Source organism: Dermacentor silvarum, chromosome 1 (assembly GCF_013339745.2).
Source record: "Dermacentor silvarum isolate Dsil-2018 chromosome 1, BIME_Dsil_1.4, whole genome shotgun sequence".
NCBI classification, from domain to species: Eukaryota; Metazoa; Arthropoda; class Arachnida; order Ixodida; family Ixodidae; genus Dermacentor; species Dermacentor silvarum.
Genome location: NC_051154.1, coordinates 183,567,738 through 183,591,260, shown reverse-complemented (window position 1 = coordinate 183,591,260; position 23,523 = coordinate 183,567,738). Strand labels below are relative to the sequence as shown.

At 48.0% G+C, this 23,523-nt stretch overlaps 1 protein-coding gene across 5 annotated transcripts in view; it reads right to left on the bottom strand.

Moving 5' to 3' along the window:
- The window catches only part of LOC119436507 (serine/threonine-protein kinase 31-like), a 222,350-nt gene that overhangs the window by 53,346 nt on the left and 145,481 nt on the right, over positions 1–23,523 (bottom strand). For all 5 annotated transcript variants that reach the window (XM_049658155.1, XM_049658154.1, XM_049658156.1 and 2 more), the window contains 3 exons: positions 17,167–17,247; positions 13,175–13,282; positions 12,395–12,508 (listed from right to left, as the gene is read on the bottom strand). In XM_049658155.1, the coding sequence (XP_049514112.1) occupies positions 12,395–12,508; positions 13,175–13,282; positions 17,167–17,247 (303 nt within the window). The remainder of the gene's footprint in view (positions 1–12,394; positions 12,509–13,174; positions 13,283–17,166; positions 17,248–23,523) is intronic.

Genomic DNA, 23,523 nt, shown 5'->3' with positions numbered 1-23,523 from the left:
TAAGCCATAGTCGCTCATTGCCCACTAAATGGTTAGTGCGTACCATTTTTCTTCCTTCTTCTACACGCACAGGCACAAAATCGTCAAAATCTCATGTGTGCAGATGTTCGATTCTCAAGTTGCGATGCCCAGACGACAGCCACCAGCGATAGTGAACTTAAAACATGGCCACCATGACATATTTCCTGCTCATACAAATGTTGCCGATTGCTGCACACAAAAGCATGGCCTTCAAGATTGGCTGTCCGTATCTCGGAGAAGCTGCCGGTAGGGGGTGCAAATTCGCTGTCGCCGTCGAATCCAATTCAAGTAGTAACTGCGCAGAAGCACATTTTATTGCGAAGCGAATTTCTGCCGTCACTGTGGACGTCGCTTTGAGGTTCTGTATAAAGTCTAAACACGGCAACATCGTTGCCGCGCGCCGTATGCTGTGTGTGCGAGTCAAAGTTTGCAAAGGTCAGCCGAATCAATCTCGTACATGCAAGGGAGAAAGGAAAGGCAAAAGCGTGATTCTGTCGCGCGTGAGGCACGGCGGGGGAGGCAAGAAAGGGAGGAGTTTACTTTGGCGGTGGACGCTGGCAGCTTGAAAGCGATCTGCGACGTGGAAAAAGTGCATTCCCGCGCGGGCCTCATCTTCAAAGCGATCTGCAGACGAAGTGCAACTAATGCCGCTAGCTTCGTATGCGCTGTACTTTCAACGTCCAGTTCGCGTTGAAGCGAGAGACGGCACGCTCGTTGCTGCTGCCGTGTTTCTTCACTCCAGCGTTTTGAGAGTGAATTTCCGCAGTCATCGAGCGAGACATGTTTATGTATACCTGTGGGCGTTACACCGTGCTTGTTAATTTAGTAAGCAGGACCTCGTGGCAAAATTGGCTCACGGCCTTATCGAGTTCGAAGATGCCGTCGTCGCGGCAAGGCCGCTACACCGGCACGTGAAGATTAGTTTTTGCTGCCTACCCGCAAATAAAGCCTGTCTAAGAGCATCGTGACGTAGTTCCTTTCCCGCTGGTAAGTAGCCGCTAAACTGCCATTGGCGGTTAATTCCTACATTGTTTAGTGCCTACCTAAACGTTGTTCCCGGTCAACTACGTACTAACGAGGTTTGACGGTACAGCGATGCAAAGCCTGTGGGGGTCCGCTCTGCGTGAGGATAAGACTGAAGGGAAGCTCCAAATCTAGCCACACACAGTCGTTCCGACGTACTCCCCAAACCGTAGCGCGTGCAATCGCAGCTACATAGGGTTTGGGCGAATAAGGCAACGAGCGAGTCAATTCAACAACATTTATTGCTGCGGGCAATAAGACACACTTGCAGAGGGAAGTACACTCTGTAATAAGGAAGAAATAGGCTTGCCTCGTTGTGTGTGTAAGTCACGCAAGCGAGGTCACTCACGGGTTGCAACGGGTATACCCGTTCCAGCAAGTTAGGTGTAGCGAGGCCAGAGAGACCGGGGGTCTCCCGGTCGCGCTTTTATAACTTTTTACCTTTTCGCAAGGCGAATATCCTCCTCGCCCGTCAGATACCTTCCCTCTTCCCGCGAGGGTTAGCGCGTCGCGAGAGGCGAGCGAGAACCGTGAGAGGGCAAAGTGCCTCTCTCTCGTGTCTGCCCAGCTCCCGCTGCTCCCGGGGCGTGTGCTCCCAACAAGCACTATCGTGAAGCTTGAATTGTTTAAGTTGTCGACAGAGCCAGCCGTTCGGAGGTGAAGCAGAACCTTGCATGCAGTCGAGAATTGTTCGGCAGTATGGGTAGGTACGTTGGTGGGAAACAAGGACAGATTGGTGATTAGGTTTCAGCCAGTCAAGCGCTGAGACGGACAAGGGTGATGAAGTGGACTCGGGCTGTACATCAGTAAAATTAGGCGATGCTGAGTCATTATTGCTTCGCAAAGGGCAACGAGATGGAGCAACTGTGTCTTGGTGACACTTTCCAGACCTGTAGGTAACATCGAAATCATACTCCTGTAAACAGATCACCCAGAGACCAATGCGACCCGAGAGGTGCGTTAGCAACCATAGCCAGCACAGTGCACTATGGTCGGTGACGACTATAAAGTGGCGGCCTCGGAGGTATGGCTGAAACTTTTGCACTGCCCAAACAAGTGCAAGTCACTCTTGTATGGTGATGGTGTAATTTTTCTTGGCAGCAGTCAGCGTCCGACTGGCGTAAGCAACGACTCGTTCACGCAAGGTGGTGTCACGTTACAGGAGAACAGCACCGAGACTATGACTGCTGGCGTCAGGGTGAATGATAGTAGCTGCACTTTGGTCAAAGTGGCACAGTACCAGGTTGGACGTGAGGGTCAAAAGGTACTTTCACAATCGGCGGACCAAACGAAGGGTGCGTCATTTGAGAGGAGTTGATGGAGCAGAGACGCAAGCATAGGGAAGTCGATTATGAGGCGCTGGAAGTACGAAGCCAGTCCGAGAAAACTGCGCAGGCCTTTTTGGCGCAGAGGACGAGGAAACTTGAGGATGGCGGAAAGTTTCTGAAGGTCCAGTCGATTGCCTTCTTTGCTAAGTGCCTCAGAACTTTGATAGTCTTGCCTGCGAAAGTACATTTTTTTCGTGTTGAGCTGTAGGGCAGCGTTTGCGAGACAGGTAAGCACTTGTTCAAGACGCTGCAGGTGTTCTGGGAACGTGGTTGAAAACACTACGACGTCGTCGAGATAGCAATGACAGGTCTTCCATTTTAAAGCGTGCAGGAAATTATCTACCATGCGTTCGAAGGTGGCAGGCGCATTGCAGAGCCCAAAGAGCATCACATTAAACTCGTATAGACCATCTGGGGTGGCAAAAGCGGTTTTCTCCTTGTCAGACTGACACCTGCATTTATCAGTAGCCGGATCTAAGATCAAGACTAGAAAAATATTCGGCACCCTGTAAAGAATCTAGTGCGTCCTCGATCTGCGCCAAAGGGTAAACATTCTAGCGGGTGATTTTTTCATAGCACGGTAATCGACACAAAAACGCACTGAACCATCTTTCTTCTGCACTAGAACAAGTGGAGAGGACCAGGGGCTCGAGGAAGGTCGAATTATATTCCGTTGAAGCATGTCCGATACATTTTCCTCGATTTTGTGCTCCTTATGAGAGACACGATATTGACACGCGTACATGTTTATCTTTCACCGGTAACCGCTTTTCACCGACTAACAAATGTTAAACATTATCGCTAGGCACAGGACGTGCCTGCATGTTTCCGAAGTTTCTCGAACGTTATCGATGCTTCTATCCGTTGTCACCGACGCTTACGTAATCTGATACTATGACCGACGCGAATGGTCTAGAACTTTCTGGAAGATATGGGGGCACCAGGGAATAATCTGGAACCTTCGATGACTCATGTATAAAAGCCGATGTGTTTCGCCGCTATCGTGTGCTTCCAGTGTAACTTGTATTTGTGGACACAGGTTCACCCAATAAAGAATGAGTTTCGTCATTCAGTTTTACAACTGTTTGCTTCATCGTCACTACTACGTGACAATATGGCCGCCGGTGAACAATGCGGGAGCCGTCAGTTTGCATGCGATGAGTCGCCACAGCTTTCATACCGAGGGCTGGCGAATTGTTGAACAAGGAACGGTGTTTTTCTAATAGTGCGAGCAGATCGCCACTCTGGGCAGGGGTCAGGTCATGGCTTAAGGTTGCTGACAGCAGTGTGGAAGAGGCAGTGAGTGGAGATGACCTTGACTCTAGCAACAGTGCAAATGACACTTGATCAATGGGGTACCAGTCGAAGTTCGGTAGTTTGGTTTAACACGGTGAAGAATGCAGAGCCACAAAGCCGGGAGTAATAAGAATTCCTCTAGATAGCGTATGACCGCAGGGAAGAATGAGAACGTTGCCATCCCGAATATCACTGGAATTGACGCTTATAATTTCTCCTCTAGATGGCCAAAGAACATATTCAGAGGAGATGACGAGGTGCATGCGTTCTTGATAATCAGGAAGAGAGTAACCGGTGGCATTCAGGTGTACGAGTCGCTCACGACAAGAGATAGCAGCGAACGCTGAAAAGAAATCCCATCCTAAAATAACTTCGTGGGAACAGTCTGGAAACACAGCAAAAACAATGTCATGACATATTTCAGGAATGAATACTGGAACTGTACATTGCTTGATATGACGAATAACGGCGTTGGTCGCTGCACGAAGAGACGGGCCGCAATAAGGAGTCATCACTTTCCGGAGGCGGGAACAAAAGTCTGCCCGACTATTAGAAATGGCGGCACCTGTGTTAATGAGAGCTTCGACGGGCACACCTTTCGCAAACACTGACAAGTTCGACGTTTGCTCTGGAGGGATTGTAGGCTGTCCGGTGGATGCAGTTTCCCCTCCTAAAACTGCATCGGAGTTTTCCGAGTGAGCGTTGGAGACAAGAGAAGCAAGTCGGAGAGGTGATACGGAACGAGGACGTGAAGGAGACCTGCGACGAGATTGTCGAGAATTGAGAGACGTGTTGGGAGGGTACGGAGGAGAGGGGGGATCGGTGAAATGAAGAGTGGTAGGAGGTTCTCTGGTAGTCCGTTGCTGGACGGACACCTGTTCGCTCTTCGAGTGTATAACCACATTGCTGATCCTGTTTACGCCGTCGACAAAACCGGGAGATATGCCCGCGGTAGTCACAGTAGTACCAAATGGATCGAGCAGGAAGTGGAGCGGAGTGGTAAGGCTGTATGTGCACTGCTGGCGACAATGAAGCCACAGGGACATACATAGTGGTCTGTTTGCAGAGGGGCCGCGTTGACCGGAGGGAGCGCTGCGACGTCGGCATATGTTAGCACCTGTCGAGAGCAGGGGCTGTAGGAGCACGTTAGATGCGACGCAGAGGCGATCACTTGCTTGATTATCTTGCGTAAGCCGGTCGGAGAAAGGGCAATGCCAGGTTCTGTCGCACAGAAGAAGCACCGCCCGTGAAGTTCCTCCCGAATAATATGGAGTGTAGACCGCTTATAACGTAAGTTGCCGGAGTCGCGAATATCTGCACTATAAGCGGTACCACACTACAGTTAAACCTGGATATAACAAAATTGACTAATTTCCGAAAAACTTTGTTATAAAGAGGATTTCGTTATATGCAGGTTCGGCTCGAAAATTCGAAAAAGAAATACTTACCGTATTTACCGTATTTTCTGGTGTATAAGACGTGTTTTTTTTCTGAATTTTCGTGGCAATTTTTCTGCTGTTTTGAGGGGGGTGCGTCTTATAGACCGGAAAATACGGTTCTCGATTGTAACGCGCACCCGTTTTCCGTGACCAAAAAAAGAGGGGAAAAAAAAATCCTTTACAGTACCGCACACCTCATGCTTTGGGGCTAGGCCAGCTGCAGAGAAGTGGTGGGGATCAGGTTTGAATGAAGGGAGGGGGAAAGGTCACGCCCGCGGCGGCAAGATCGCCGGGACGAGGGATGCAGGCCCGCCTCGCGCACACTCGCACGCACGCATGCACACACACGTGCGCTCGCTCTCGCCTCGCCGTGAATTCACGGAAGCACCTTCTCCGTCGCGGCGGAGAAGGTGCTTCCAGTTGCTGCTCGGGCAAAAATGACAAAATTTGGGACGAAAACTCTTAAGTTGTTGGCGGGGAAAATTCGTTATTTCGAGGGGGTCTCCCACTGCCACTTCGTTATGTAGAGGTCTCAAATACATGTGCTTCTATGGAGTATTGGCCAGGAATAGAAAACCTTCGTTATATCCAGGAATTCGTTATATGGAGGTTCGTTATAACCAGGTTTAACTGTATAATCAAAACAATTTTCAAGCCCTGCACGTATGCAAAACATGTAGACCAAGCATCTAGACACGCTTTGTACTATCGCGCGCACATCGCAATTACGTTTTCGCGAGTAACCTGGCGAAAACATAACTGCGATATAGCCGGTGCTCTTTCAAGTTCGACAGCTTTGCACCAAGTCAAAACGAAACAACTGGTTACCGCAACCGCTGCGGAAAAAACCGTGACTGCTATCGACGCGATTATGAACAGCGACTTTGCGGTGCTGAAGGCACGCGCCCGACGCATGCACCAAGTCTGGACGAATTACCTACCATTCGCTGCAACAACTGGCAGTCGAAACTGTGGTCGCTATATATGGGATCATCGATGGCGACTACGCAGTTTTTTAGGCACGCGGCTGAGGCGCTAACCATGGAGAAAGAATAACAGGAGGCGAAACTCTGGGCCGGCGCCAGCGCGAGTACTTGTGATAATGTCACGCTGGGAGAGGAGGAGACGCGCTGGTGGTGAACGTTGGCGCAGCACCCTTTGCGGCAACGTAAGGAACTACTCCGCTCACGGTCAGGGCCGGAGCGGTGCGCGCGGTAGAGCACTGCACAGGCCGATTTTTTCATCCCGGGCCCGGCGCGGGCCCGTTTTTACATTGGGCGGCCCACCCGAGCCCGATCAAAACTTTTATGGCGAGACCCGGGCCCGGAAATAATTTACGTTACCCGCCCGGCCCGAGACCGAAAAATACGTTTTTCAGAGTTGAGAAACCCGAGAATAACTCGCAGAAAGCCCGAGACCGGCCCGGGCCCGCGTCAAAAAACCCGAGCCCGGCCCGGGCCCGGGTCAAAAAGCACACGCCGTGCCCGAGCCCGGGCTTTCGGGTAAGCCCGAGCCCGTGCAGTGCTCTAGCGCATGGCCGCGGTCATGGAAGAAAAAAAAAAATGCTCTCCGACGGCGCCCGGCGTCGTCTGCTACTGGCCGTATGCGCTGGGCCGCAAAAAGATTTGCGCCAGCGTGGTTTGCACTCAAGCAATAAAATGCCTATAGACTGTCATGGTATAAATATTTTTTTCAAGACTTAAATTTAAGATCACATGCTTTTTATGCGGCAATAAGAGCAAGAAACTTGAAGAGCACTTGAAGGACCAGACGATCTGCGATCATAGCCAGGCGCGTATGGAAAGAGCAGACGATTTGCAAGCCTACCCATGCGCGTATAGAAAACTGCACTTCATGCTTTTTCAAATTTTTCGGCGTAACAAAAAAAAAAAAAAAAAAAAAAAAAAACGAGTATTTGTTTATCCTTATCATCATGCACTCTAAAAAGTAGTGATCAGAGTATGCGATACATAGCTACCTTGCGGGGAAACTCAATTTAATTATACAGTAGAACCCCGCTGTTCCGTTTTTCGCGGGACCGTAAAAAAAAAACGTAAGAGCCGGGAAACGCAAGAGCCAGGAAACAGGAAAAATTGAGAAATGGGAGTAGTGTTGAACTGCACACAATATTATTTTAATTCTTACGTGCGACAAAAAGTAGTTTCGCCCGACAGCCGAAGTATCGATTGCGATGAGCTATACAAAGTAAGAAAAGTAGTTTTATAGTCTGTATAACCTTGTAAACATTCGGTTATTAACTAAATAACAAACATGGTGTCAGCGTCCACAGGCAAACATGAACACATCACACTCGATGAGCGCGGACACGCGCAGTTAAGCGTCGCTGCAGAAGCGAGCGAAGTGAACTTCGTGCTGTTGTCTATCGCTTCAACCCAAACTGAGCGCAGAGAACACGCAACACACACAAAGCCACGAGCCGCAGACGCACCTACACTGCGTGGAATCTGCCCCCACGCAGATCGCTTTCAAGATACGGCCCACGGGACTGCGCGCTGCCACGTAGTATGATGCCAGAGCACAACGCTGCCCGCACTGTTGGGCACTGTCACGATGTCCGCCGCCGCGCTCCAGCGTGACATTATGACGACGCGAGAAGGAGACGAGTTGCGCCTCCTGTTATTCTTTCTCCGTGACGCTAACTGAGTAAAAACGAAACTACTGTTCGCCGTAACCGCTATGGAGAAAACCGTGGCCGCTATCGATGCGATCGTGGATGACGACTACGCAGTTACGAAAGCCCGCGGCCAATGCGGTGTTATGCGCGGCGGTAAACGCAAGAATACAGGCTTCAAAGACACAAATAGGCTCGAAGCGTTCCGGCGTTGCTATCGTTCACGTACGATTCCAACTGATGGCTGTGGCGATGCGGACTCCACCGCTTTGTTTTGGTTTGACGCTAGTGCCGTTCTTGCTCTTTTGCGTCGCACATTTGCGGTGCTCCTCGCTCAGCGAGCTCCGAAAGTAGTCTGAATTAACCGATGTGTGGCTAAATAAGTCCGAATTAACGAGAGTCTTATTGCATTGAATATGCATACGCCGGCTGGGAGCACGCGCTTTGTTGGGAAGCGTGCTCGCTGCCACCCTTGTCGGCGAGATTTTCCCGCGGAAGCCGCATTATAACTGGTATTTCGTCTCACGGGGCTGCACTGTAAGCAGTATGCGTATACATGGAGTTCTATGCGAGGGTAAACAGAAGTTGGAAAAGGCCGCGTTGTAGCCAGTTCTGCACTATAAACGGTTACATTATAAGTGGTCTTTACTGTAATGTATGATCGTGTGAAATTCTACTACTGAAGGCAGAGGAAGGTTTGTGTTATCCGTGCATAGCCGTAGAGATTGAAGTTCCTCTAGGTGCTGGCAAGTGGCGATTACATCTTGGACGGTGGCAGAAATTGTGTGGCGAGTGCGCTAAAGGTGACGGTGTTTATGCCTTTAAAAATATGCCGTATGCCGTCGATCTGAGACATGGTGGCGTTGACACATTTGCACAAAGCTAGCACATCCTCAATGTGTGATGCGTACGATTCCCCGGGGAACTGGATGCGCTCACCTAGCTTCTTCGCTATCTCAGTGCGGACAGCGGAAGCACCGAAGAACTGACGAAGTTGCTGTGTGAACATTTCCCAGTCGGGGAGATCAGGCTTCCAAAACATGGTTTTCGCGACATCGGTGAGGTAGAAGGGTACATTTTGCAACTTCTGTGAGTTATGTGAGTAAGTCGCTTGCCAGGTTGTAGTTTTAGAGCCATTCCTCGACGTCATCTCCCCGCAGACCAGCGAAGACTGGTGGGTCACGGTGGAGGTTGTGGATGGTCCCGACGGATGGCGATGGCTGTGCTGGGGTGGTAGTATCTGACATGCTCAGATTGTCTTGAGCAGGCATGGCAGTAGCTGGTATGCGGCAACCCGAGTGGAACTTGTGGGGATAGAGGGAGGCGCCGGCGCCATTGCGCGGGCTTCACCTGTTCTGCCATCCCCCGCCTTTTCCCCGTCCCGCTTCTAACCAGTTCCCACGGTGGCGCTTTGCACGCGGTGGTTTGAAGTGAGGGCGGGGTGCTGACGTCACTACGCAGCCGCGTCGGCTGCTAGCGGCGGAGCGTAGCTCTCTTAGCTCCGGGACCAGCGCACGGTACGTAAATGCTTTCCTCTCGTCCGCCGCCGCCTTTGCGACTAGGACTGGAGCTCGCGCACGGTGCCTTTGCCCGTGTGGGGAGTGCGTACTTTGTGCTGATCCTTTCTCGACGCTAAGCCGACGAGCGGTGCCTAGTGCTTGCGCGAGGTCGTACCACGCCGAGCCGCACTTGCCGAAAGCCTAAGCCGAAGGATATTGCCCGAGCTCTTGCGAGTTGACCCATTGGTTATCGACAGAGCAAGTAGCATAGCCACCGGGACTTTTCCAAGCGGAGTGTCCCAGCTTGAGCCTGTGCTCTCGCTGCGACGTGCTATCGGCGCCTATTATTGTATTTTCGCCCTGGTGCGAGACCTTTTCGGTTCCCCGCCGCGCGGGCGTTTGTGCAGTGCTGGTGCTGACGGATTCAATAAACGGTTTCCGTTAATTCAGGGCTTTACTGTGTTTTTGCGTGCGTCGCTCGGTAGCCCCTTGAGGCCTCTAAGCTCGCGCGCGAGCGGTGCTGGAGGTGAGGGCTGACGCGGCCCTGTGGCTCGCTAAGCTCGAACCCGCGGTGGTTGGTCTCGCGTGAGCCACCAAGAACCCACAAGCTCCAGTGAGACGGGTGAGAGGTCTCGGGGGTACGAAAAGCACCTTACTTATAGGGAACTGTTTATTCCAGCCGAGCTCGAGCTACGATGAAGAACAAGCTGTGCGGCTGATGATGATAAATACAGATGAGGAATTTCTACAAGTGATGATCATGTGTAGAGATGAAGAGTCAGTCATGGGTCGCGCTCACAATACTAATTATGGAAAGAAAACAGGAGTTAGGCTGCCACTAAAGGGATACTGAATAATAGTTTGGCCGCCAAGATTTTTAGCATAAATGAAAGCTTGGGTGCTGAAAGTGGTTGACACAACCTTGTTTTCAGGCAGAAACTAGCAGAAAATAATGAATTTAATGCATTTTTTGCAATATATGCCCTTTAGCAGCCGCACCGTGAACTAGAGGAAGTGACATTTCTGTGACGTCTGTGCCAGATAGCTGCGTGTGAGCCATCACCCGCGTCTCCTTCACCCGCATCGATAGCGCCGGTCGGCAGCGAACGTCTTCTCAACTGTACAGTTGCTCGCAGCCCCATATAGTGAAATCTCGTTAATACGATTCTGCATATTAAGTTTATTTTTCCTTTCCTGATAATACGATTTAGTTGGATGATACGATTGATGTGATCAGTGAAGCACCTGGCACAACGCAGGAGAATGCCTCTATGCTGGTGCACGCAAGGCTGTGAGAAAAGTATCCTCGGGCGAGACAAGCAGTGTCCTACCTTTCTGGTAGAGCCGAAGCTTCAAAGGGTATGGATTTGCAGTGCACGCCTATCGCAGCCAACATTAGTACCGTCAAAGCGTGACCTTTTGTGTTCCAAACACTTCCAAGACGGTGAATTTCAGAAGAACCCTGCTTTGCTGCAGAGCTGTGGTATGTCAGCGAAAAGGCGCTCTGGCATCGTAGTAGCAGGGCCCTTCAATACTTTTCATCTGGTCATGCAAATTCCGTGTAACACTATGGGAGACTTCATATAGCACCTGCAGTGGATGCACCACAGTACTGGCGAAAGTAGAAGGTGGACTGGAACAAACGCTGAACAGACACCACAGGCGTTCTATGTGTACTATGTGTTCTATACAAGGGTCGACTGTATGTATCGGCGTGTGTATATCGCCACCTGGTTTCTGTACAGTGTTCAGAAACTTTAATGCTCACAATTTCGAAACAACTTCAACACATTGTTACAACACCTGCTGCTGCTGCAAGCTAGCACACATGACGACACAGCGGTAGGCGTGTAGCCGCCGTGCTCACAATTCTTCAAAAATACATCTATCCATTAAAAAATATGTAAAATAAACACTGCTTATCGGAAGAGTCGCGCCTTCCCAGTCGAATTTCGATGCTTCCCTCATTTTTTCATATTTTTGTTCAGTATCCCTTTAAGGTATGGACACCCTAGCCTTTAAGAACTCGCCCTTATTATTATCTCTTAAACATGCAGTTCGCTCACTTATGAACAGTTGATTTCGATTAGTTATTACACAATTTTTTTCGCGTGTTGAGATGACCTCTTTATCAAATATAAATGATAACCTTTTACTAATTTGTTCTTTCTGAATGGTTCTAATCCTCGCATGTAAGTTACGTTAAGATATCACCAAGCGACAGATGTACTTTTGAAAAGTTTTGCAATCGCTGGTTTTACCTTTCTGCTACGTGTATTACAAAAGCTCCCATTGCAGTGTTCTCACTAAATACCACTTTCTGTATATTCCACTTATCTGTATATCCCTATGAGAATGTGATCAATAAACCTATACTCAAGGCTCCAAAATTAATTCAAACATTGCCAGAACTGCCAGCATCAGACAGTCAAGGTTGCACACAGCATCTGCACTTTGTGGCATTTTGACAGCATGTCTCTGTCCTGCATGACAGGTGAATGCTAAATATTCCCTCGCCTTGAATTATGAAACTGTAAATTGTTTAGTGCTCTGCGTGGTGTTGCAAAAAATTATGAACATCCCTCCACTCGGTTCTCCACCTTTACTCGAAGAAGTGGACGGCAGCGCCACATCTTGAAAGAAGCGGCAACTGCTCTTCATTGACGTCCCACTGCAATAACTGAGAAGTGTAGCATCTTCACCAGTCGAAGGCCAGCGATGCACTCGACTTGGTTGAGTGGAGGATTGTTTAAAAATAGGTATGACAGTTAAGTCTTCTCAGTATAAAATTTTCAAACGCTGGAATGCCCAATTATTTCGCCGTGTTCAAATTTGGAGAGTGTGCCATGCAGTAACAAAGAAGTTAAAGGAACCAGAGTATTTTTATCTCTGTCGTCGATCATCTTTTTTATTACTGTAAAATGAGCATAAATGACTGTCCCCTCACAGCTTAAGATTTGTGATTAACTCAGTGTCTGAAATATTAGTAACTGTGCTGCACAACACACGCAAGAATTTTCAGGGCTTTCAACTCTGCCTGCCAAAAAAAGGCACATCTTGACAGTATGCACTTGTGACTTATACCTACTTGCCATTCGATAAATCACTACTTATATAATGGTGATTTTTAAAAATATATTTCGCAAACACATTTACCTGGGGAAAAAAGACTGCCTTAATGGGAAGCAGGTGACTGCAGCGGGCATAGCTGTACTGCGTAACCTTCATGAGGAGCACATCCAGGTCTCCAGATGTACCCACTGCATACTCCTGCAAAAGTAGGGTTGCAAAGCATTATAAGTGATACATGTATCATAATACAATGAAACAACATCCTTAGCAGAAACAATGACACACCAAAATTTTCATCCTTTGATATGCAGCAACATGGGGGCCACAAAATAATCCAAGGGCCCATAAATCACTCTGACCTTGAAATTTTGTTATGGAGTCGACTTCCGTTAACTTGATTCCGGTTGATTCGATTTTTCGGTCAATTCAATCCTGACCGAAAGTCCCAGCTGGCTCCCCTGAATTTCTATGGGTACAAACTCATTTCGATCCAAAAGTTACTAAATAGCGACCCTCTTTGGTGGAAGAGTGTCTCGGCCAAGCTTAGGGGAGTTAATGCGTTGAACACGTCAAAAAGTTGAAAATGCCTATTTTCGGTCTGCTGTATGAAAATTTTCTGGATATCCGCTGCTCACAATGTCTGATTACGGTAGTTACCCGATTCTAACAAGCGTGTTGACGTGCTTCTGCACACATGGCCAGCACGCTGTAGAGACACCAGCTCCAAGAGCTCTCTTCAGACTATGGACGATTGTAACTGTATAACCACATTGCTCTCTAGCATGTCGTAAGCATATTTTCCAAGAAAAATCATGCAAGAGCTTTGCAGCCATGATTAAAAACGGAACAAGTCTCAACACATACAATTATTAGCATGTCCTCTTCACAGAATGTTGTCTTCAGCTGTGGTCCGCAGGATTCGATCTCGAAAGCAAACAGCTCCCACTGCGATTTCAGAAGGCTGTTGAACTTCTGAAATAGAGTATTTAGAACAACACATAGTGAAATACAGATCTTGGACTCGTAACATACTTGTTTGATTATGCCCTTTTTTGAGATGCAGTTTGCTAGAGGGCAGTAGCATAATACTATACTACGTTCATGCCATTAGGTATCAGTAGTTGCCAAGCCAGTTTATGATTTCAAGCAATTTCGAGAGCAGCAAAAAACTTGTTTTGAAATTTTGGAGTAAAAAAAAATGTCGATTCAAATTGCTTGTAGCAGTAGAAGAGTGTGAAGCCATTCGGTGCAGAATATTAGACAGTTTTAGTTTAGCATGGTTACCGTAATAGCGGGCGTACGGAATAGCGGGATCGAAGTGCGTATGCGCAGAACGCTAACCGAGCCATACCGTTTACCGCGCGCACGCTATTTCTCAGAGTTAACGTTACCGTGTTAGCGTGGTGTACGTAAAACATGGCGGCGGTCCCGGTCGCCCACTTCGAACTGAATTTGGCGTTGTTTTTGTAGAATTCACTTCGTTCGTAGCAAATGACTGCGTAAACGGCTTTTGCTTAGTCTCATGCCGCTTCGCCAAGAGAGTGTTATGGCTAATCTTGAGGAATTTTCGAGATCGCTTCTCGTTTCGAACACGCCTAAGCTTAACGAGAGAAATTTTTTCTGAGATGCGAGCGCCATCTGTCGCTAAAGTCCTCCCGGGAGATAGGTGCGACGATGGCATATGGCCTCTGAGATGGGAGGATTTCGGAGGCTATGGTAGACAGCTTGTACTGCTTGTCTGTTTCATTGCAGATCGACGGACATGTGAAGTAAAAATACAACGCGCTCCTGGCTTCCATTGCGCTGCCTATCGCACTTTCCGGACGCACACACACATAGAATTAGGTGCCCTGTGTATGCGAAATTCAAAGCGTAATGGAATAGCGTCCCGCACGTAAACTACGCTATCACGCTATACTAAAACTCTCTTTCTGCAAAGTTCGTTTGCGGAACGGTAACGCTATTTCCCGTAACCCCGCTATTACGCGAACGCTAAACTAAAACTGTCTATTATTACACACTATGCTCTACAGTAAACAAAGAAACAAGGCCAACAGTCGGAGAGCAGAAACCAATGAGGCTCGTCTTCACACGAAAGAGTGCCTCAGTATGTTGCAAACCAACTCTTATTTAGTAGGCAACAAACTTCTGTGCACCACTCCATAAATACCATATATATTCGCGTAATGAATGCATTCGCATAATAAACACACCCTCAACTTTTCAATTTTTAGTTTTGTTTTCCTCCAAGTACTATTCACGCCCCCAACATTGCTACAGTTGAATCTCCATAATTCGAACTCGAAGTGGCCCGAAAATTTATTCGAATTAAAAGAAGGGCTTGTTCTCGAAGTATTCGTGCACCATAGCATGATGCATGAATGGTGCGAGTCATGAAATATCACAGCGCACAAGCACACAGCGATCAAGGACCACGAAATCGCCACATCGGCCAATGCTCGCTTCCCAATAACAGCAGCAAACGAACGAGTGTCTGTCGGGACGTCTCTGTTTAGACTTGTCATTGCAAAAAAAACAATCGCAAACCAAGCTGACCAAAACAAGTACGAGCGAGAGCTGACGCGTGCAGACGATATTGCGAAACAAGCGGTCCGGCTGAATCAGGCGCGAGTACGAATAGGGCGGGCGGGCTGGTCCGCATAAAGGCCGATCCACATGACGGACCAAATCGCTCTTTTGAACCGCAGTCCACTTGTGTGGCTGAGGCATTACGGTGCGACGCAGAAACGGCGACCTTGCCATTTGAAAGAGGTAAAATTTCTGCCACGGTTTTTAAATGCATAAGCAATTCTATGCTTACCCCACGATAAAACTGTCCATCCGTGCTTCCGTCCCCCGCTTAAAACGATCGCTTTCAAGATAGAGCCCGCAGCAGCGAGCGACTTTACTTTGGCGCCGCCTGACGCTTCAACACAGAAGCAGCGGCGAAAATACAGCGCTCGGAGTTATCACCAGTCGGCACCCCCTGTCCACTTCGCAGATCGCTTTCAAGATACGGTCCGCGTGATCACCAGTCGGCACCCCCTGTCCACTTCGCAGATCACTTTCAAGATACGGTCCGGGTGCCCGTGCCAGAGTCCTTTGATCAGGGTTCATAATGGTTTGACACTGTTTTTTTTTCTTCACGGGCGGCGTTGATTCTCATCTTTTCTTCTATGGCGGGGTCAGACAATCGCTGCATGATTTGCTGCGCTGCCGAGAGCTTAGTCTGAGCGTGGATTGTTCAAATTAATCGTCTCAAATGCTTGCGCGTTTGAATTACCCGGCATTTTCGTCCATTGGAATACACATAACTTTGACGGGACCAAAGCGTCATTTCGAATAAACCGAAAGTTGGAATTAACGAGATTCGACTCTACTATGCAGTCCCATAATTGTATAGCCGTGCTGTAGTTTTTTTTGGAGTGACTAGAATCTTTTACTCTCGCACATGTGCTCAAAGCTTTTTTTTTTTTTTCAAAAAGCTTCGTGTTCAAGGTAAAAAAAGTAGCCTTGGTGGTTGGTTAAAAAATATATTTGAGTACATCATTAGATAGCTGTACATGTCTGCTATGCATGTGAGAAGTTATAAAAGATATTTAGAATGGACAAGACCATCATTGGAAGTACACTCCTCTGCAAATCATGGAGATGAGAAAGAAATAGCGGCAAGGCTCGTTCATGCCAAGAACATGACGTCGTTTTTCAGCTCCGGCATGAGAGAAGACAAAGAAAGAATGTCACATGTGGATGCTAGTCAAAGCAAAAGGAGGGAGTGCCTATATTAGAAGTGAAGCTTGCCTCCTAGCAGCATGCATATGCAATCATGAATGTCCAAAAAGTAGCCCCCCCGTTCATTGCTTTACCAAGTGGATATGCAACATTTTAATTTTTCCTACCTCCTTTTAGAGTGATCCAATTTGAAAAAATTTACGGTGGAACATTCCCTAGATGGCATTTACCACGTTGCAATGTATGGAACAAAATTTGAAATGGGACCCCAGTGAAGAACTGTCTCAAGACTCTCTGATATGCCTGCAGAAATAACGAATGCAAGACCACGGACAGGAAGATGCATAGCTAGTAAAAGCAGCCAGTGGCAAACAGGAACACACATATTGCAGGAACGGACGTAGGTGGTACTAACGCATTGCGCCACTCCGTGTTTAGGTGCTGCAGGCTAGCCCCTATTGCAGTCATGCTAAAGAACCAGAATTTTCTTTCACTCAAAAAATGAAAAAGACAATTTTATGTGCGTCCTGTTTCTTATGCATGAGTATGCAAAAAAAAAAAAAAAAAAGCAAGACAACTCAAGGAATCTTGTAGGCAACATTCAAAGCGTTGCATTTCTTTAGTGATGGTGGTGTACTTAAAGCAACACAACTTCGCACTTTGTGGTTAGTGCATAGTTATGACATATTCCCCACCAAGTACAAATTACTACTTGCGCCTTCTGCACTGCGCCCTTGGCGCATCACAATCAAACCTGCACAATATCTCACCCTGGTGCACAATCACGATTGACTACATATTTTTTTGGAAGCTAACATGGCTGATTTGACAGTTTCCTTGTCGCAACGTATTGTTCTGAATGTGCTGTCCGAGGCTGGCTTTCGGTCTCATTACTGCGCATGCTGTCCAGAAAGTTTACGTTCTTGAAGCTGGTGTACCTTGACAATTCTGGTAGCTGCGGGAGTGTGTTTCAAATAAAGAAGACTAAGGTGCATAAGCAGCGACCATGGGCAAGGGTCGCACAGTTGAGGCCACAGTTGAAAAGGACATCTGGGTCTGATCCCTGTTATTTTGCTAGTTAGTCACCAGTGTAAAATAAAGTAACTAGAGGAATAAATTTTTACCTGATACTCTGGTAACTCCAACTCTGGAAAAAGGAGTACCAACTCGGGAAACCGCCGTATCAGTAGCCGAGACAATTGATCCTGCAACATGAAGAAATAAGTCATGACAAGTTACAAAAAAAAAAAAAAAAAAATGTACATAAAGTTGAGGCAAGTATTAAAGAAAATTTATATTTACAGCTTCAAAATAACTTTTGCAATGGTAAACTGTAGTTTTACATTGTGCACCATTACAATACTTCTGTAGTCTGGCTAAGTAAAAGCAAGAACCCTAATTTTTACGTACCGTATGTACCAAGAATTTATTGTTTGCAAAGATCTAGCTTTTGCATTTTCCATGGATACATTAAATGCAAACAACTCCGGTTCTGTAAAGTGATTACCTGTAGTAGAACACTGAATGTTGCTGAAGTCAACGTTAAAACAAAGGGGCCCTGACAAAGACAAGTCCCATTGTAGAAACAATGGCTTCAGCGACATTCCTTGTTCTACAAATTAATATTAAGGCCTTCGTTTTCCTGTGAACCTCTCATGTAGTGGTTATGTGAAGTCACACTTTGTCACATTGCTTTTTGTAACCAGAAATTTCGGCAAACACATGAAAAACCAACCTTGTGATCAAGCGGTGTTTATAAAGGATAGGCTTTCGTTAAGGGGGGGGGGGGGGGGGGTTGAATAGTCAATTCAAGGAAGTACCTTACTTTTCCTAATATCCTGTCCACAGAACACCATGCATTAGCCTTTATGTCCCGAAGCATGCTTATCCAAGATAACGCCATAAAATTTCAATGCTCTCGCAAATGAAGACCAAGGCAATAAATGGAAACAAAATGGAAGCCAGTGGTGAAATGGTTGAACTACATGCAGTTGTGTACAGGTGCAGCTTTTAAATAGTGCACCACACAAAAGACAGCGACCACTGAAGCTCACTGGTAGAAGCGAGTTTAGCTGGTCATGAATATCCAAGATGCACTACCAGATCACAGACACCATAAGCTGGCAAATGCAGTGTTGAGCAGAGGTAGTAGGGTGCACACTTATAAGTGCAACGTAACAGGCATTTTACGCTGTATAGTTTTCTATTGTGTGTGCAATACTTGATTTGGTGTTTTTGTTGCCACCAACGCCCCCTGACGCACGTGCTATGGTAGAGGTCGTATAGGCAGCAGTACTAAATGAGATGCCCTTTCACTTGAGGCCAAGGCTAGTATTTCTCAAGCGCAGTTTTTGATATACATAACTCAGATTTTTCAGCACTGCTTGCACTTACGTGCGGCACCGCAAAATAAAGCACGCAGTATAGAGCAAGGATCATGGTGTTTTTGAAACGAGAGCATTCGAGAAAAAGGCGACTTCGCGCTCCGCTTGCGTGCGACAGCAGAACTTGGCCGAGAAGGAAGGAAAATAAGAGGCGAAAGGCAGAGAGGTTAACCAGCTTAAGTTTCCGGTTGGCTACTCTGCACGGGGGGATGGGATAAAGGCAGAAAAGATTAGAAAACAAGAGAAGATTAAAAAGAAAAAAAAAAAAAAAGAAACATCTGTCCGCACAATTCTATAGTTTTTCATGAAGTCCTGTTTCTTTTAAAAAGCGTACTAGCGGTTTTAAAGCAGTTCGTTCCGACGTCGGCTGGGACCAGGGACCAAGAATTCTGGCTTCCGCAAGGGGACGGCTGTCTATCTTGTCGAGCGTGGTTCTGAGGACTTTCCTTTGTGCACTAAAACGACGACAATCACACAGAATATGTGCTATAGTCTCTTTGCACCTGCAAGTTTCACAATCTGGACTTGTGGCCATTCCCATCAGGTAGGAGTACGCGTTGGTGAAAGCTACTCCAAGTCTTAGGTGACAAATGAGAGTTACCTCCCGTCGTGGTAAGCCATGTGGAAGGTGGAGCTTCAGATTAGGATCCAGGGAACAAAGGCACTGGTTTTTAAAGTCCGTTAAATTCCAGTGGGCTAACATAAGCTCGCGAGCAAGCGCACGGAGCTTTCTTGCTGTGTTTGTTCTGGACATAGGGATAGCGACGCAATCGGTACTGGTATGTGAAGATCGAGCGGCTGCATCCGCTTGCTCATTTCCAAAAATACCACAGTGACTTGGCAGCCATTGAAAGAAAATGTCATGTCCTTTGTCAACTGCCTCATGGTAAATTTCGCGTGTGTCCGCGACAAATCGTTCGTGGGGTAAACGGCGTAGTGCAGAGAGCGAACTCTGGAGGGCGGCCTTGGAATCGCAGAAGATAGACCATTTCTGGGGCGGTTCCTGGTCGATAAATTTTATTGCTGCATACAGTGTAAGTTCGACAGCCGTCGTCGATGTCAAGTGCGATGTCCGGAATTTTAATACTGTAGATTTTGCTTGGACAAATACAGCAGCTGCTGAACTGGAGTGCATGACCGACCCATCTGTGTAATCATGTAAGCGGTCACTGTGGACCTCATGTAGTAGTAATAATGCTGCCTGCTTCAATGCTGCTGACAGCATTTGTGCCTTCTTATTTACGCCTGGAATGGTGAGGCATATTCTAGGTGAATGCAGAGACCACAGTGGTAACGAAGGCCATGCTGCAGGGACATAATTCGATGGTAGGGATGCTCCGTGTAAGTCAGGAGACGGCTAAAACTCGTATGCGGCCTAGTTGTTGGCAGGCAAGCAAGATGCTGAAAGGGCATCCTTGCGACATGTCGAATGTGCACTCTTAGAGCGTCGACTGCAAAGTACGTTGATACAGGGTGGTCACGTGCTATGGCGATTGTGGCCGCTGTGGATGCACACTTAGGGAGGCCGAGGCACGTCCGTAGAACTTGGGCTTGCATACTCTGGAGTGTTCGAAGGTTCGTTTTACTGGTGCTTCCCAGCATGGGCAGGCTGTATCTTAGGAAGCCCATAAATAATGCACGGTACAGCTGTAGCATCGATTGCACAGATGCACCTAAAGACTTTCCGCCGACAAATTTGAATACATGTGCTATTGCAGTCAACCTTTTTCATATATGAAATATGTGGCGTCCAAGACAAATCACGATCGATGATGACTCCAAGGAAACGGTGTTTTGTTTCGTAAGCAATTACTTGTCCATTTATGCGTATAACATATGGAGTCATTGTTTTGTGCGTAAATGCGACTAATCGGCACTTTTCGGAGGATAATTCTAGGCCTTTCATACGCAGATAGGACAATGTTTGTGTGACCGCCTTCTGCAGTCTCGCTCGTATCTGCGGAACAAGTTACGCCGGCCGCCCAGATGCAGATATCTGCATAGATGGATATATGAACCGTCCTTGGCAATGATCCAACAAGGCCTAGCAGTGCTACGTTGAAGAGCGTGAGGCTCAACACTCCGCCTTGTGGCACACCTTTGCTGGTGAAATGGTGGAATGTCATTCCATCTTCTGTAAGTGCGAAGAAGGATCTATCCTCCAAATAGCTGTGAATCCAGCGCAGTGCACGGCCACCAATTCCCACATTGATCAAAGCATCGAGGATTGCTTGGTGCGCTACATTATCAAATGCGCCTTTCACATCAAGAAACATTGCCACCGTTAAACGTTTCATGCCCTTTTGGTGTTGAATAGATGTTACCAAATCAAGAACTTGGCCGAGATGTTCACAACAGCGTATGCTACCCGCGGACTATGTTATTTCAACAAGCCCGAGAGGTGGTTCAGGGCCCCTTCAAGCTCAACCTCCACAATGTTGAGCTGTTGCACAGATTCTCAAGAACAAGCACAGCAGAATAGTTGAATAAATTAACACGTAGTTGCTTAGTACATATTCGTGAATTCTGACTTATTCTCCGTTTTCAAATCCCCCACAACATTTTTCATGAAATAACGGCTAGCGATTAGAAACATGACAGAACTCAGCACATACATTTATGTTCCATCTAGTTTGACATCCATAGGTATGCAGTGTAAAAAATATTGGCCAGCTTCATGCTATTAAAAACACACTTATTGCTGGAAAAGTATTCGCTTTGGCTTTACAGTGCATTAAAGTGCACTTATTTAACTACCAGCAAAGTGTAGTAATCACTAATAAAGATTTTACTTTGCCTACTGCCGATATGCATCCACTCTTGCATAAATGGAAGACATGACAAAAGCAGGTCGAGTTTCTGAGCCACCATGGCTGGCATGCAGTCAGCAAAATTCAGCTTTGATAACATGTTTGCATCTTAAGCGGCATTTCATATTTTTACAAATTTAACATTGCTATCAGATGATTTAACATTGCTATCATCCTACGCCATGTAATGAGTAGGATGGATAACCGGTGGACCATTAGGGTTACAGAATGGATACCAAGAGAAGGGAAGTGCAGTCGAGGTCGGCAGAAAACCAGATGGGATGATGAAGTAGGAAATTTGCAGGAGCAAGTTGGAATACGCTAGCGCAAGACAGGGGTAATTGGAGATCGCAGGGAGAGGCCTTCGTCCTGCAGTGGACACAAAAATATAGGCTGATGATGATGATCACATGATTTACCCCACCAGAAAAACAAAAACAAAACCTCTTAAAGGGCCCCCTACACCACCTCCAAAATTTTTTGAAGGTTCAAGTAAACAAGTGCATCGAGTTCAGAATGCCGTCACGAACAATGCCAAACTCTGCAGCGCTACTCACCGCGGCATGCCAGAAAATAAGAAAACAATGCCATGCTCCTCTCCAAGCCTTTCCTGTATCCCCAGCGGTCGTCATGATGTCACCAGGGTGCATCTGGTGATGTCAACGGGGGCGACAATGTCGACTGGTCGAGCAAGAACCTACGACTTTCGGTTAGTCTGCTAGCAGGTACGCGCGCTCCCTGCTCTTCCTTCTGTTGCTCGCTTGTGCGCCCTTGCGAATCAGTCATTACAGTCATTAAGTGCCAAATCGGTCATGTTACAACACAGCTGCGCGAACAGAGTCCAACAGTGTTGGCCTTTCTAAACGTGCTTGCAATGTTGAGCGGGCGAGTGACACAGCAGCTAACTCTCCGGGCGGGCAAGTGCCCGACCACGTTTATTGAACGCTTATATATCCGAGGATGCAGTGCTGCCATCTAGTGGTACTGGGGTACACTACATCCTCCCTTCTGTAAAAAATAAAATAACGGAACAGAGGAACTCTAGCTCCGGCACAAAACGTCCATCGGTCAAGCCTTCTCGGACTGCGGATCTTTCTGCCGAACCTAGAGACGCGTGGCGTAGAAGAACTGCAGGGTGCACCTGCAGAGGAGGTGCTTTCCCGAGGCAATGCGGTTTCCTGGTTTTGGGCTGCTTGATTAGCTCCAGGCGTTGTTGGGGACATGGCGGTCTGCAGCGCCGCGGGAGTTCCAGGTGTACTGGTAGTGTCTTCCGCAGGGCATCCCGTCGTTGGAACCAGGTGCATCCGGTTGCGCTGGAGTACACCTGTGGGAGTGTCCACCACGTGGGAGCGAGGGCGTTGAGCTGGCCCCGTGACGATTGCGGGGGAGTTGACGTCTCGTACCCAGACCTGCTCGCCGGCCTGAAGAGGCCGCAGTTCATGAACCGCGTGTCTTCTGTTGAAGTCGGATGCTTGGCGCCTCCCGTTGTCTTGGTCACGCCGAGTGAATGGGACCGACGGCGCAGACGCTCTTGATGACATTGATGACAGCAGGTGCTGACGTCGAGCGCAGGCTGATGACCTCCGGGAAGCGTGACCGGTAACCCACCAGAAGGACGTAGTGCTGGCCGGCCGTTCAAATGAAAAAGATTGATGCCCACCTCTTCCCAGGGCCAAGTTGGAGTGGTTGACGGCAGCATAGGTTCCGAGTGCTGCACCCTGGTTTCGGCGCACGTGGGGCAGTTAGACACCAATGTCTCTATCTGGTTGTTGATGCCCAGCCACCAGACTGATTCCCGAGGCAGAGCTTTGCACCGGTTGATGCCTTGATGCCCATCATGAAGGAGCTCGAGCATGCGGCTCTGAAGGGCGGATGGCACGACGATGCGGGACCCCTTCAGAAGCAATCCCTCACAGAAGCTGAGGTCCCCTTGATGCTGCCAGTACCTCTTCACGTGGAGAGGCAAGTGGGACTGCCGGGGCCAGCCGTTGGCGCAGTAGTGAAGCAGCAGACTGCACACGCCGTCGTTGGCTTGGGCCTGGCGCAGGTGCTTAAGCTGCGACAAGACGATGTCTGGGAAGGAGCGGACCGAGGGCTGTGAAGTCCCCGATACTTGGTCGACAAACGTGCAGACGCCCAAGGCTTGGATTGCCGGGAAGCCCAGCAGCGGGACCGTCTTGGTTGCCAGGACGTAGAGCAGCTGCTTGGTGAGCTTGCCATGCCATGACAGGGTAGCGACGTAAGTGCCTATGACCGGCAGGATGTTGTTGCCAGGGCCTTTCAACTC